Genomic DNA, 13,639 nt, shown 5'->3' on the forward strand with positions numbered 1-13,639 from the left:
GCTCAAGAGTGCAGTATTAGGGCAGGACTCTGCCACTGCCTCCCCTCCATGAATGTATTTCTCCTTCCTGCCCTGGGGAAATGGGGAATAGCCCGTTTTCTTTCCCCATCCATCCCTAGAGAGACCACGTTTTTTGTTTTGTTTTTGTTGTTTCGTTTTTTTGCACCAAAGTGGCAACTGGGTCAGTGTTGGGGGAAAAAAGCTGGCCTGGGGTGGGGGGTGAAGGGGCTCCCTCCACCTGCTTCTCCCTGGTTTCAACAGTGTTAGCGTCAGTGAAAAGACAATATTATCTCTAAAGCAATAAGGGGGTGATGGGCCAGGGGAATGTCTTGCTGCTGCTGGCCCCCCAGCTCCCCCTTTCCTCACGCCAGTATTTGGCGGCATTAGAGGTGTGGGGGGAGTACTGTTGTGACTGAATGTAACTGCCCCCACCCCTGCCGCAGCCAATGCAGGGGGAGGGGGGATGACACTCTTCCCCTCTCTTCCTCCCCCTCCCCCTAGCTAAAGAGACTTTGAACTTAGGGGGCCCTTGAGCCTGGAGAGGCCTTAACCCTGTGAGAAAGTGTAGGGGGAGCCCTCTCCCACCCTATCCCCTTCTGAGAGTGGTCAATGTTTACAAGCCCCTGAGCCCCCAGCCCAGGGACTCAGCCCCCGTTGTTGTCCCTTCCCAGGCCATTTTCCTGGGCCCTCGCTGCTCTCCTGCCCTTCTTGGGGTTGGAGTGGGTGCAGGGGCCTTCTCTGTTCCTTTGTCTGCCTTGTACCCACAATCTCCACCCTGTTATTCCTCTTCTACCTGCCTTGTAAATACTCCCCCCCCCCAATAAAACTTGGTGTGTGTTCCCTTCTGCCTCTGTATCTTTTCTTGGGGGAAGGAGGCATAGAGAGGCAGAGCTCAGAGCTGGGAACTTAAGAGCTGCAGGTAGGAGTGGTTGGCAGTCAGAATGGAGGGCTGTGTTTTTTTAGGAGGAACTACAGCCTTAGCAAAAGTCCTGCCTATGGCTCCAGCTTTCCTCTGAGAAGAATGGGATTTCCTCTCTGGCCCCCTTCTTGGTAGGACCCCATACCCTGCAGCTGATAAGCCCTCCCTGAAGTGAGGAAGACACAAGCAAGAGGAGCAACCAGGTACAGAGTTGGAATTGGTTCCTTTATGGAAAAACTGAAAATATAATAAAAATTAAAATAAAACCAGTTTAAAAAAGCCAGCCCCTGGAGTTTCCACCTCCTGCCTCTGACCCTCCAGGGGGATGAGGCCCTGACCCCAGGGCAGCTAAAGAAGGAGGCTTTCTGCCCCTCTTCCCCATTCTATCCCCATTTTTATTTCCACAGTGGGGACCCCGGGAGGAACCAAACCTGGATAGGGGAGCAGGGACCCAAGGCCCCTGTGGCCAGGGGAGGGAAGCTCATGTGCCTCCAGCCCCAAAGCTCCCGGCCTGTAGTGTGGGCGTGGGCAAGGCCCCTGCTGGCCGGGCCTAGTTAGGGTTGGGGCTATTAGTTCCAGATCTTGAGGAAGGAGTCCCAGGAGCCTGTGGCCACAGCCATGCCATCATCAGTGACCCCAAGGCAGCTCACACGGTTGTCGTGGCCAGCAAGGACACCTGTGAGGAAGCGTTACATCAGAACTAATCTGGCCTGGGTTCCCTGTCCTCACCTGTTCCCACCCAGCACCCAGCTCTCACCTGCACGGTCACCCTTCATGGCATCCCAGATGTTGCAGTTGAAGTCATCGTAGCCAGCAAGCAGCAGCCGGCCACTTCGAGAGAAGGCAACAGAGGTGATGCCACAGATGATGTTGTCATGGGAATACATGAGGAGCTCCTGGTCCGCTCTCAGGTCAAAGAGGCGGCAGGTGGCATCGTCAGAGCCCGTGGTGAAGGCATAGCCATTGGGGAAGAACTATAGAACACAATCAGTGGAATAAGGGCACGGTAGTGCCAGGAGCCTGGCAGAGATGGACTAGCCTAGCCTTCCCAGAACTTACAGCCACAGCATTGATGTCAGATTCATGGCCAATGAAGGTCTGTCTGCACATTGAATCTCGCACATCCCACAGCTTGATAGAGGCATCACAGGCACCTGACACAAAGGTGCGACCATCGGGGGCCAGTGACAAGGACATCACATCCCCACTGTGTCCAGCAAAACCCACTGTCTGCTGGCCTGTCTCAATGTCCCACAGGGCACTAGAAAGGTGGCAAGAAGAAGGAAAGGGTTAGAAGTTCTGGCATACTCCCTGCCTCCCTACCCCTCCACCACATGAGTCCAGATTCGACAGCCTCCATGGAAGGGGCACAAGAGTCACTCAGTCACAGAAACCTACTCTTGTCTCCTTCCTGCCACAGGAGGAGGCTAGGTGTTCAGAATAAGAGCTCCGCCCTTGTTTGCTCAGGGTGTGTGTACTATAAGCTGAGCTCTGAGGCAGTAGTCCCCCAGGCAGGAAGTGTGGGTGAGCCCCAACTGCCTATCCCTGGCAGGGCCTCACCAGGTGGTGTCCCCAGAGCTGGTGATGATTTGGTTGTCATCCAGGAAGCGGCAGCATGACAGGTACCCTGGGGAAAAGGGCTGGTCAGCCGAGTCTCTGAGAAAGAACAGCACAACCCGTCCCCCACCAACAGCACCTGTGCCCTACCAGACCCCTCTCACCAGTATGGCCAGGCAGCTCCCGGCTGACCCGGACATTGCCCTCACGAGTCTTGAGGCTGTAGATGGAGCAGATGTTGTCCAACCCCCCACAGGCCACAAAGTTCCCTGAGGGTGCGTAAGCACAGGTCATGACCCAGGAGGAGCGCAGTGGGATGGCATGGACCTAGGAAGGAGGGACAGCGCCCAGGGTCAGAGCCAACCAGGCAGTGCCTGCAGCCCAGCCCCATCCAGCTTTGGGCATCACCTCTACCTTATTGGTGGTATAGCTGTCCCAGATGATGAGCTTCCCATCCTGGGAGGCGCTGACCAGCAGCCTGTTGGAAGGTGGCAAGGGAGAGGCATAGGGGTTAAGATGTAGAGCTCCCTCAAGAAGGGACACCCTTACCATGGTCCCATCTGGTGGGAAGCCCTTCTGAGACAATTCCCAGCAGTAGCCCAGAAGTTCCTGTCCTCTTTCTGGTTCCCAAGGGCTATCTGGGAGTCACAGTCTTCCCAAACATACTCAGCAACATGGGACATCTCCCCGGGCCTACAAGGCTGCCCCTCCCCACCATCCCAACTCTGCTTGCTATAAACTTAGTCCCAGGGCAAACAAAAGCTCAGCATTCAATCTCAACCACGCACATACCTTGAGTCTGTCCCCCAGTGCATGGCATAGATCTTTGCCAGGTGCCCACGGAGGGTCCTCCGTGTCCTCATCTGGATTCTCCCCACTGGGTCCAGCCCAGCTGTGATCTGGAAGTGGAGACAGAATAGGTCAGGGAGGGGCAGGTGGTAGAGCCCACTAAGCAGTATGCTTCAAATCCTTGCCCCTTGCTCCTTCCCTTCACCCCAAGTCCAGCCTTGGATTCCTCTCACCTGGGTCAGTGTTGAATCCCCACATGCTTTTCGGGCATCCTATAAGAGACAGCCAAGAAAGTCAGAGGGAGGCAGGAGAGGAAAGAACACAGGAAACGGGAGTGGAAAGGATAAGACAGTAGGGGTTAGGGTACACCCCCCCCACAAAGTACAACCTCCCACCTCTAACACACACAATTGCCTGGCCCTGCCAATTCAGCCCCCAACCCCCAGCTCAGCCGGCCAGGCTCTCACCCGGATCTGGTTCCGGAGCTGCTCAGCCTCCTGTCTCAGTTGCTCCAGCTCACTCATGGCGCCGGGCCCGTGGGGCGGGGTTGGGGGCGGCTGGGGGCCGCGGGACGGGGGCTGGGGGAGGCAGCTCCTCGCCTCTGGCCCGAGGCCTGGGGGATTGCAGGGCTGACGTCAGGCCCAAGGCCACACAGCAAAGAAGAGAAGAAAGGCGGGGTTGAAGCCCACAGGAACGGGTGAACACCGGGTGAACACAGGCAGAAGAGAAAGGGGGTGGCTGTGGTGGCTTGGGTCTCCCAGTCAAAACCTAGGGCCTCTGGCACAGATGTAGCCTAGGAATAGCTGACTTCCCCAATCTTCCTCCCGCCCCCCGGAAACGGAGCGGGAAGTGCAAGAGGAAGCGCAGGGGAAACCCCTCCCTCGGACAGAAGCCCGGGCGGGACACCCGCGACAGGAACTGGGGGGGGGGGGAGTGAAGGCGGGGCGGGGGGTGGGAGTCCCTTCAAAACAGACTAGGCATTTGCCCTAACCCGCACGGGCACCGCCCAACTAGTACCTTATTTTAAAAGGGGCGGTGCCTCTTTAAATTCACCCCCACACGCCCCACACCTTCCACACACACCCCCCCCAAGCTTAAGACGACGGCGGGTGGGGGCAGACCTGAGGGGGAAGCTGGGCTGTTCGTGGGGTTGCCTAGGCAACCGTCACCCGGACTGAGAGCACCTCATTGGTAAAGTGTCCCCACCCTAGCCCGGTTGCCAAGGCAACCGCATCCAAGGCAGAGACCTGTAGGGTGGGTGACCCCACCCCCGGCCCCATCGCCCCCGCGGGACCCAGCCTCCCGCTCCTCCCCAGAACCGGCCAGGGTGGCTGTTTACAGGATTTTGGAAAAGCCGATTGGGCACTAATAGGTTCGAGACGGCTCACTCCAGATAATCCCTGGGCCGGCTGCACCCCATTAGCCACCCGCAGCAGGTGGAAGCGAGGGTGGTGGGGAGGATAGCCTGAAGCCGCTGCTCCCTCCAGAGCCGAGGCCGCCGGCTCCGGCGCGCGGCAGAAAGCCCGTGGGAGCCGCTCACAAGTAATTAGGGCTCCGAAGAGAGGTCCCCCGCCCTGAGGCGCAGAGCTGCTCTCCCCCGGCGCCGACGGGCAGGCGAGCGGCGGCCCCAGGTGGCCCGTCCCTGCGCCCTCAGCACCCCAGGATCCCAGCCCGCGAACTCGTTGCTGTGGCCCCGGGGACCTGGCTGGCTCTGCTCCAGGACCCGGAGTCCTGCATTCCTCCCCCACCCCTCCACCCGGCCTCTTTGGACACCTGTGTGATCTGGCCATGCACACTGCACTCCGCCAATCCGGGCGTCCCCGACTCTGTTCCCACTTCCTCCAGGCCTGGGCGTTCCTCTTCCCCACTGACATTTCCCCTCTTGTCAGTTCAGCTTTCTACGCCAGCGCCAGGGGATGCCCCTCAGAAAAACTAAGCAGGGGACAAAGCCTCTCCTCACTCCACCTCCCCAGCTCCGGACAAAGCCCCTTCCTTCCAGCTGCCAGCAGACCCGGACGAGTGGCAACGCCAAAGGCCCGGGGCAGAAGAAAGCCGACCAGAGGAAGCTGCAGGGGTCTGGGGCGACGCTCTAGCCCTCAGTCCCCATCACCCTTCGGAGCCACTTCAGCGTCCCCCGAATTCTGGGCACACAGTAGCCGGGGTCCCAAGGAGAAATGGGGGTGCCACCGCCTCCGCAAGTCTGGCGGGGACAAGGGAGGGTCCCGGATTTGGCAGCTGGAAGGCGCGGGCCGGTGCTGCGCTGCGAAGTGCAGTGGGCCTGGCCCTCCGGCCCCCACGACCTCCATCTTGCCCAAAAGAAACCTAGGCAGGGGCTCCCGGGGGCTATGCTTGGGGTTAGGACTAGTAAAAGAAAAGGGGTACCGAGGACTCCCTTCCAGGGTAACGGGGCCAGAAAACACCGGCAGAACGCAAATCGAGGGTAGGGTAGGGTAGTGGCGAAGGAAAGGGTGGCCTCACGGCCTTGCCTGCCTCTCTGAGGATTCTGGAGTTTTGCAAGACGAATGCTGCCAGGGGTGTGAAATGGGAGAACACAAGGGGTGGTATCCAGGGGCAAACGGGGGTGGAGGTGGGGGAAGGGGGCGGAACGGGGCCTACAGGAAGCTCTAAATTTGCCCCCAACTTCTCAGGGAGCAAGAAGCAGGCGGGGCCCGGATGGGATCTGGGGGTCAGACAAAATGTGCCTAACGGTGCAGGGAGGGTATGCATTATTGGGGCCGAGGGTCTCCCAGTTCCCCTTCCGGGTTTAAGAGCGACAGGGCCAGAAGAAGGGAGGGGAGGTCTGGGGAGTTACGTCCGCTCCCAAGAGGCCAGATCCGGGAGACGGAAGGAAGAAAGGTTTCTCTCCCCCGTGAAAATTTGGGGATGGGGGAATGAGGACTCCTTTTGTCAGCGGAGGTACCTGTAGCGGTGGGACTCAACCAAGGGTCGCTAGAGGAGCAAGGCAGGTCCTGTCTTCCTCCGCGGCGGAGGCGGCAGCGGCGGCGACGCGGATGGATTCCCTCAGTCACCCCAACTCAACCGTCCAGCGCTGTTCTCCCCAGAGCGGAGGGATCCCGCCCGCCAGTGACGCGGCCGTCTCCGCCGCCGCGCCCAGGGCCCTGCTGGGCGAGACCAACTACTTAGTAGGGGGAGGCCGAAAGGATAATACTACTTGGGCAAAGATCGGCGCGCTTAAAATGAAGATATTTCTCCATACTATTTTGTCGCAAAACGGACCAAAATTAATGCTTTGCTTCCCGAAAAGGAGCAAGACATCCCCCCTGGGGCTGAAAGAGGTGGTAGCGGCGTAGGGGGAGGGAGAAACTGCTCTAGTCACGTGACCCACCCTCCCGGATTGGGTGACTCCAGGCTGGGAAGGGAAGCTCGAAGTCGGAGTTCTCATTTTGATCACGCCCCTGCCCTATGATACCACGCCCCTCTTCCGGAACGGAGCTGGGGAGATCAAAACCCGCACCAAGTTGGGCCTCCAGGAAACAGAGAGAAGGGGCAGAGGTTCCGGAAGTCCCTAAGCAGGAATGAATGAGTGGGGACCTCTGCAGGCATCTGAGAACCTGGGAATACCATCAAAAGAGTCTTACTGAAGAAGTTTCTCACCAAAAGTGGGCTTTTGTAGACTCTTTACAGGTCTGTCTGACACTGATAACTCACATATACTGAATTCCATACTAATTTAATCTTTACGACAATACTATGAAGTCAATTACTATCATTGTTTCCATTTTATAGCAGTGGAAATAATTCCTAGGGCTGCAGAATAGAGATGTGAATCAAGGCTGCTTTAGCGAATTTCCTGTGCAATGGTAACAATACTAGGCTCTTGATGAACCTCTCTGTGGACCAGCCCTGTAAAGGGATGAGAATATAAGTATAGGCCTATCTCCATCTCTGTAAAATGAATGTGTTAACAGTTTCCTGTCCTGCAAATCAGCTTGGATTGTTATGAGATCCCACGGACTGTGAAAATGCTCTGGGAAGTACCAGTCAATGAATAGTCTTCATTGAGTCCTCATGCAATTTTAAAGTATGAAAACAGACAATATTCATTTAGCCTCTTATAGACATTAAAATAGTTTTCAAAACAAAAAATCACAACCTTTTTTGTATTTTTAAGATTTTATTTACTTTTAGAGGAGAAGGGAGGGGCAAAGAGAGAGATAAACATCAATGTGTGGTTGCCCCCTACACACCCCCCATCTGGAAACCTGGCCCACAACCCAGGCATGTGCCCTGCCTGAGAAATGAACTGACCACCCTTTGGTTCGCAGGCTAGTGCTCAGTCTACTGAGCCACATCAGCCAGGGCTCACATTCTTAGTTATGCACAAATTCCATTTGTGTGCACTAACAAGTTCACTGATACACTAGCAATAGATAATGTCCATGAGATGCTAGAATTTTAAAGGGATCCTACAGATAATTTACCTCAAATTTCTCTCCATCTATGGATGGGCAAAGTGACTTCCCTGAAGTCACTTAAAAAACTAGCAGCATAGGACTAAAACCCAATTTTGTTTATAGGGCATTTGACACTGCTTCCTTTCATTAGAAACCTTTTGGTTTCTGTGTTAATATGCTTCCTTATTTTAACTCATTTAGCAAACATTTATCGACTCCCAGAGATCTATCACCTACTGTCCAGGGCACTGAGACTACAATCCCAAACATATGCATCCTCTCTGCCTGAATGGAGCTTGCACTTTACAAAGGAGACAGTCCATAGATGACTATTGAAATAACAATTAGAGCTGGTATCCTGGGAGTGCCATTTACTGACAGCAGAACATTTGGGAAGGAAGATCAAGGATTTTAACTTGGGATGTGTTAGGTTTGAGATGCCTAGGAGAGGTGCAAAGAAGAATGTTCACGAGGTGGCTGTGCAAACAGGTCTGGGGCTCAGCAGAAGAGATTGAGTTGGATTAGAGCCTTAAGAGTGAGTGGCATTTTAGAGCAGATGAAGTCATAGAGAGGTTCAGGGAAGAGACAAGATGGCCTAAGGCCAAGCTCTGAGGAGCTCCAACATTAGAGGTCAGGCAGAGGAGGACAAATTGCCAAAGGAGAAGCCAGAGAGCTAATAAGAAAATCAGGAGAATGTGAGGTCTGGAAACCAAAAGAAAAAAGCATTCCAAAAAGGGAACAGTAAACTATGCTGAATGGTGCAGAGAGATGAAACAAGACTGGACTGGGAAGTGCACATAGGATTAAGTAGAAGCCACTGGTGACTTCGCTGGAGAATTTGCGATAGATGCTCAGCTTGCAGTGGGCTGAGGGTGAGAAATGAGGCAGTGGAGACAACCAAATTGGCCAAGGTTTTGGGAATCTTGGCTTGGGGGAGGGTGTAGAAAGGTGGGGTATGAGTGAAAGGAGAATGTGGAGTCAAGATATGTGTGTTTTGGGTTTTTTTAATACCTTATTTATTTTACTTTTAGAGAGGGGAAGGGGGGTAGGAAGAGAGGTAAACATCAATTCGGGGTCACTTTTTGAGCATCCCCCACTGGGGAACCCAGCCACAACCCAGGCATGTGCCTCAACTGGGAATTAAACCAGCAACTCTTTGGTTTGCAGTCCAGTGCTCAATCCACTGAGCCACACCAGGCAGGGCAAGATTTGTATGTTTTAGTGGGATCTACTAAAGCTTGTTTAGCTGATAATGGCGTGGACGGGTGGGTGGGGGTGGGTAAGGGAGGTGAAGGATACAGAGAGGTAGGGGATGACCAATGAATGATCAATTTCTCTGATAGGGCAGAAGCCCTGGAGCACCCATGGAGAACCTGGCTCTGACAGGTCATGGGACTTTTCCTTCTTCCTCTGACTGTTCTTTCTCAGGCTTCTCCTTGACCTTCTTCCTGTCCTCAGGGCATTCTGTAAATAGTGCTTTTTTCCAGGATCCTGACTTCAGCCTCCTCTTCTCACTTTCTGTGCTATTCACTGTTGACTTTATTCATTGCTGTGACTTCACTCCCTAATTACTCGTAATTCTCAAACCTCTATCTGCAGCCCAGCTCTCTTCATGTGTAGACTTGGCATATATCCAACTGCAGACTGAATATCTCTGTCTGGATGCTCATGGACAATGGTGTGCTAGAGTCAGCTTGTGCCAACTCATACCAGCTAACAAGATCCCATTGTGTACCTCTCTTCCCCATTCCTCCTTGTTCAACGAAGTCATGTTTATAGTAGTAACTTGTCATCATCATGGTAGGCATATTTACACCATGGAATCAGCGTATGTGTCAAATCAAGGCTCCCCTTTTCTAAAGGGCTGGTTGTTAAAACACTTACTATGTACCAGTCCTCGCAGACATACCACACTCATTATATTCAATACTAAGTTAATCTTCTGCCACCCCACCCCACACTGCCCAACCCTACCCTGTCTCTGAATCTCTTGGCCCGGTTAACACCATCCACCTGGGAGCTTCTCACTTCCTCATTGTGTACATCCAAATGGTGGTCGACTAGTTAGTATAGTCCAAGCTGCTATAACAGAGTCCCCAAAATTCAGTGACTTAAGTGATGACCCCAAAATAGATCCTTCAGCACTGTGGGAGCGTCCCTGCCATCCTCAACACATAGCATCCATCTCTGTGTCCATTGTGGCCCAGGCAGCTTCCACTATTACACTTGAATCTCATCCATTGAAGTGGGGTAGAGTGGGAAGCACAAGTGCTTTCCTGTTTAAGGACACCACTAACTTCTTCTTAGAAGTTGGTCAGATGCAAGGTAGGCTGGGAAATGTAGTCTCTAGCTATATACTCAGTCAAAACATTACTAACAAAGAAAGAAGGAAAATGGCTACTGATGTAAAGATAGCAGTCTATGTCATTGGTGGATACATCTTGTCAGTGCTGCCTCTTGTATATTGCTTAAATCCATCCCATCTATTGTATGCCAACTGGTTTTTGCCTATTTCCTGGACTCTAAGGTAGACCCCCCTCTAATCAACCTACCAAAAAACACGGCCAGAGATATCTTTCTCAAATGCGGATTGGAACATATAATATTCCAATATAATGTTGCTGTTCAAAACCATGCGATAGTTCCCCATTGATTCCATGAGAAGGACCAGACTTCTTTGCATGATACGCAGGCTAGATCTTGTCCCCTTTGCTCAGTCAGAATGCCTTCCACCCTCACTCCAACTTTATTTCCTTGTCAGCTGGGAAAACTCAGGTCATTTTCTCAAGCTTAGTTTCAATATTGTCTCCCTGACCATACTGTTGTTTGTGCCCTACTGCAATGCTGGCTGCATTCCTATTGCGGTCTTACTGGACAATTTATTTCTGGGCACCTGCCACCTCTAGCTAGGGAATCCCTGTGAAGCCAAGGCACTTGTAATATCTGTGGAAGGGCTTGGGGGTGGGGGAGCACACCAAGCAATGAGCCCTTCACAAGATGCTGAATCATTTCCAAGGTGTGTGGGGTCTGAGGGTCCTGGCCCTACTATCTTTAATGTCATTATCAAGTGCTCAGATTTGGCCAATGTGAATGTAGGCCTGCAATTAGAGAATTACCAGATGACTTTATTGAATTAACTGCTTAACTATCCATCTTCCAGGATAAACATTAAACCTGATGAGAATTACAGCAAGTTATGTAAGCCATTATATTTCCAGTGTCTATCAAGCACCTAGAGAACATCTATAAAATGAATAGAAGCGTGTCAACATTTTCCCCAGGATCAATACTTGTCACACGTCAAATCTCAGCTGTCACCAACTGAGTGAGCTGGGGCAAGTCATTTAACCTCTCCATGCCTCTCTTTCCCCTCCAAAATGCAGATAATAATCAGGTCATTATGAAGACTAAATTATTTAATATTTGTAAAGCATTTATAACAGTGCCTAGCACATAGTAGATGCCTTGTGTTTGCTAAATAAAAATAGAGTTCAGGCATGAATGAATGAATTGCTTTTACTACTTTTTCAGTCCAATCTCCCTGACAGTGGTTTCAGCCACCAGTTCATATCCAACCCTCCTTCTACACTGAGCCCCTAACCATTTTCACATATGCCAGAAATGTTCATGACTCTAGACCTTTGCACAAGTTATTTTCTGTGACAAAGACCTTTACCACCTTGTTCACCAGCGAACCCTTATTCATCTTTCACAATTCAGTTCAAAGTTCACTTCTAGAAGCCTCCCTGGACTCTCAGAAACAGGTGGCCCCTCCCTCTTTGGGCCTCCTTTCATCCCACTTTCATTTGTATGTGAGCTTCCCACTACACCCGCAGTCCCTGAGTGCTGGGATTTATCTTATGCACTTCAGTATTCCCATGCCACACACAATGCCTGGCACATGGTAGGCATAAAAGATACTTGTTAAATCAATGAATGGATGAATGAAATATATAATAAACTTTACATTAACTACTTCCGTAATACAGTAGAATAGCATGTAAGATCTCATGGAAGATTGGCCAGAGTTGACTGGGAGGTAAATCAAGTCTAGTCCTGTAGTTAGCAAACTAGTTTTTCTACCCACCATCACAAGAGCATTACCACAGGGACTTCTCATTACCAAAGAGACTACAGATTTCTAAATTTTGAATAATAACATTAAAGCCTCAAAAACTCCCCAGGGACTTTCTTGGGACCCAGTGTCTACTGAGTAGTCTTATATACCCAGGTCATAGCCAGGCACTTGATTCATCAGACTGAGTCTTACAACTGTCTTACAGATGGGAGCAGTGGAGTTTAGAAAGGGACACACAGGTGTTATGAAAGAAGGTTATCTGTCAACTAGCTGGTAACACATGTGAGTTCTAGTCCTCACTCAGTCTCACTTGGCTATGTGAACCAAGACAGGGCTCTGCCTCTATCTGGGGAAATCCTTGTAAAATCTAGGAATTGGATCAGTAAGGTTTCTTTTGACTGGGGCAGTTTCTTAATGTTAGAGCCAGAGTGAGGTGGAGGAGGGTGTAGTGGGAATTGACAAGATGGAACTTACAGGAGAAGTGAAGGAACATCATTAAATGTCACAAAAGGAGACATTAAGGCTGTAAATAGAATCAATTTCCCCTCCAATGTCCCTTTAACCCTTACCTCAGCATTTTGAAAGATGAAACAATAGAGGTGCCAAGAGCTTAAGGGGCTCATCCAATTTATCCAAGCCTCAATTTATAGCAGCCAATGACTGACCTCGTGTCACTCAAGAATATTTCAATTTCTCAGCTCTTGAGTTGGCTCTCTTCCCTATACTCATTCCTCCCACTGATGCCTGGACCCCTCTAGTCTGGGGAACCAGGCCTGGACTTGGAATTACACAGCATGTAAAATACCCATGTTGCCATGGGGTTGCCAATGAGCCAGCTGACACCATCAGTCCTTCCAGAGTGGGCATCTGGTAAGCAGAGAATCTTCAGGAGCATGCTAGTATCACACAGTACATTTTTCCTCTGCCATCTCTGATCTTAATGCTCTTCCCATCCTCAAACAAGTAGGTGGCAGTGCCCCCAACACACATGTATTCACATGCACATATGTAGACATACATTATGATAGGCACATACCTACACGCATACTCACATAAGAGTCTCACAGCTAAGCCAGGCTGTCAGAGCTCCTCCCTCACCTTTGTTATTAAAATTGCTGTGGAGGTGGCTTCATACCAGGAGCCCAGAAGAATCTCGGAGACTTCTAGTGGCTTACTTGGTAAATGTCTTCTGAGGAGAACAAATGAAGATAGAAGGATAGTGAAAGGAAGCTAAAACTAGGTTAGCTGAACACAATGTGTGAATGTATACAAGTGTGTACACGCGTGTATGTATAAGGCCCAGTCTCCAGGGGACGGCAAAGGGGAAAAGTGGCCATCAGAAAGACAAGAGTAGAAAGAAATGGAGAAGATGGAGGAGACACACACCCTACCGTACATCTCCCTCTCCTTCCCTTTCTCTCCCGGTGACTTCATTCAGGCCTGGGTATGGCAGAACCTTTCTCAAGAGCCTAAGGACGGACGACTCTCCCGGCCTACGGCCTCCTCTCCTTGACCTCATTTTATTTTTAATTTTTTAAAAGATTTTATTTATTCTTGACTTCATTTTAAAAAGTAAGGGGTCAAGGGCCCCAGCAGTCACGCTGCAAAGTCCTGGTCTCCAGGTGGACAGTGTCTCCATCTCTTGAGTTCTCCTGTTCTCTGCCTGCCTGTCAGTTAGGGCCGATCTCAATGTCCTTGCTAACCACCGGCTTATCCCCTCTCCGCCACCTAATGTTGCGGTGTCTGTCCCTTTAAAGCAGCGGGCCCTGGCTGGGTCATTGTCTCTCCTCGTAACCAATCCGCTGTGCTTTTGCGGGGGGTGAGGGGATCCGGCCTTCCGATTGGCCGTCTCGCACCCCGCCCCGCCCGGGATCCCCGGAG

The 13,639-nt window shown here is 51.6% G+C and overlaps 1 protein-coding gene across 1 annotated transcript; it reads right to left on the reverse strand.

The window, feature by feature from the left end:
- Window positions 1-1,123: 1,123 nt before the first annotated feature.
- On the reverse strand, window positions 1,124-6,357 carry GNB2 (G protein subunit beta 2). Its single transcript, XM_037134902.2, has 10 exons — window positions 6,186-6,357; window positions 3,733-3,878; window positions 3,499-3,537; window positions 3,269-3,375; window positions 2,891-2,954; window positions 2,641-2,803; window positions 2,480-2,546; window positions 1,979-2,180; window positions 1,677-1,893; window positions 1,124-1,595 (listed from the first exon to the last, which is right to left on the reverse strand). Exons 2-10 carry the CDS (start codon window positions 3,787-3,789, stop codon window positions 1,489-1,491), a joined length of 1,023 nt encoding a protein of 340 aa, XP_036990797.1. The 5' UTR covers window positions 3,790-3,878; window positions 6,186-6,357; the 3' UTR covers window positions 1,124-1,488.
- Window positions 6,358-13,639: the final 7,282 nt, after the last annotated feature.

This window comes from Artibeus jamaicensis, unplaced genomic scaffold (assembly GCF_021234435.1).
Source record: "Artibeus jamaicensis isolate MK-2021 breed Jamaican fruit bat unplaced genomic scaffold, CSHL_Jam_final contig_956, whole genome shotgun sequence".
Lineage (NCBI taxonomy): Eukaryota > Metazoa > Chordata > Mammalia > Chiroptera > Phyllostomidae > Artibeus > Artibeus jamaicensis.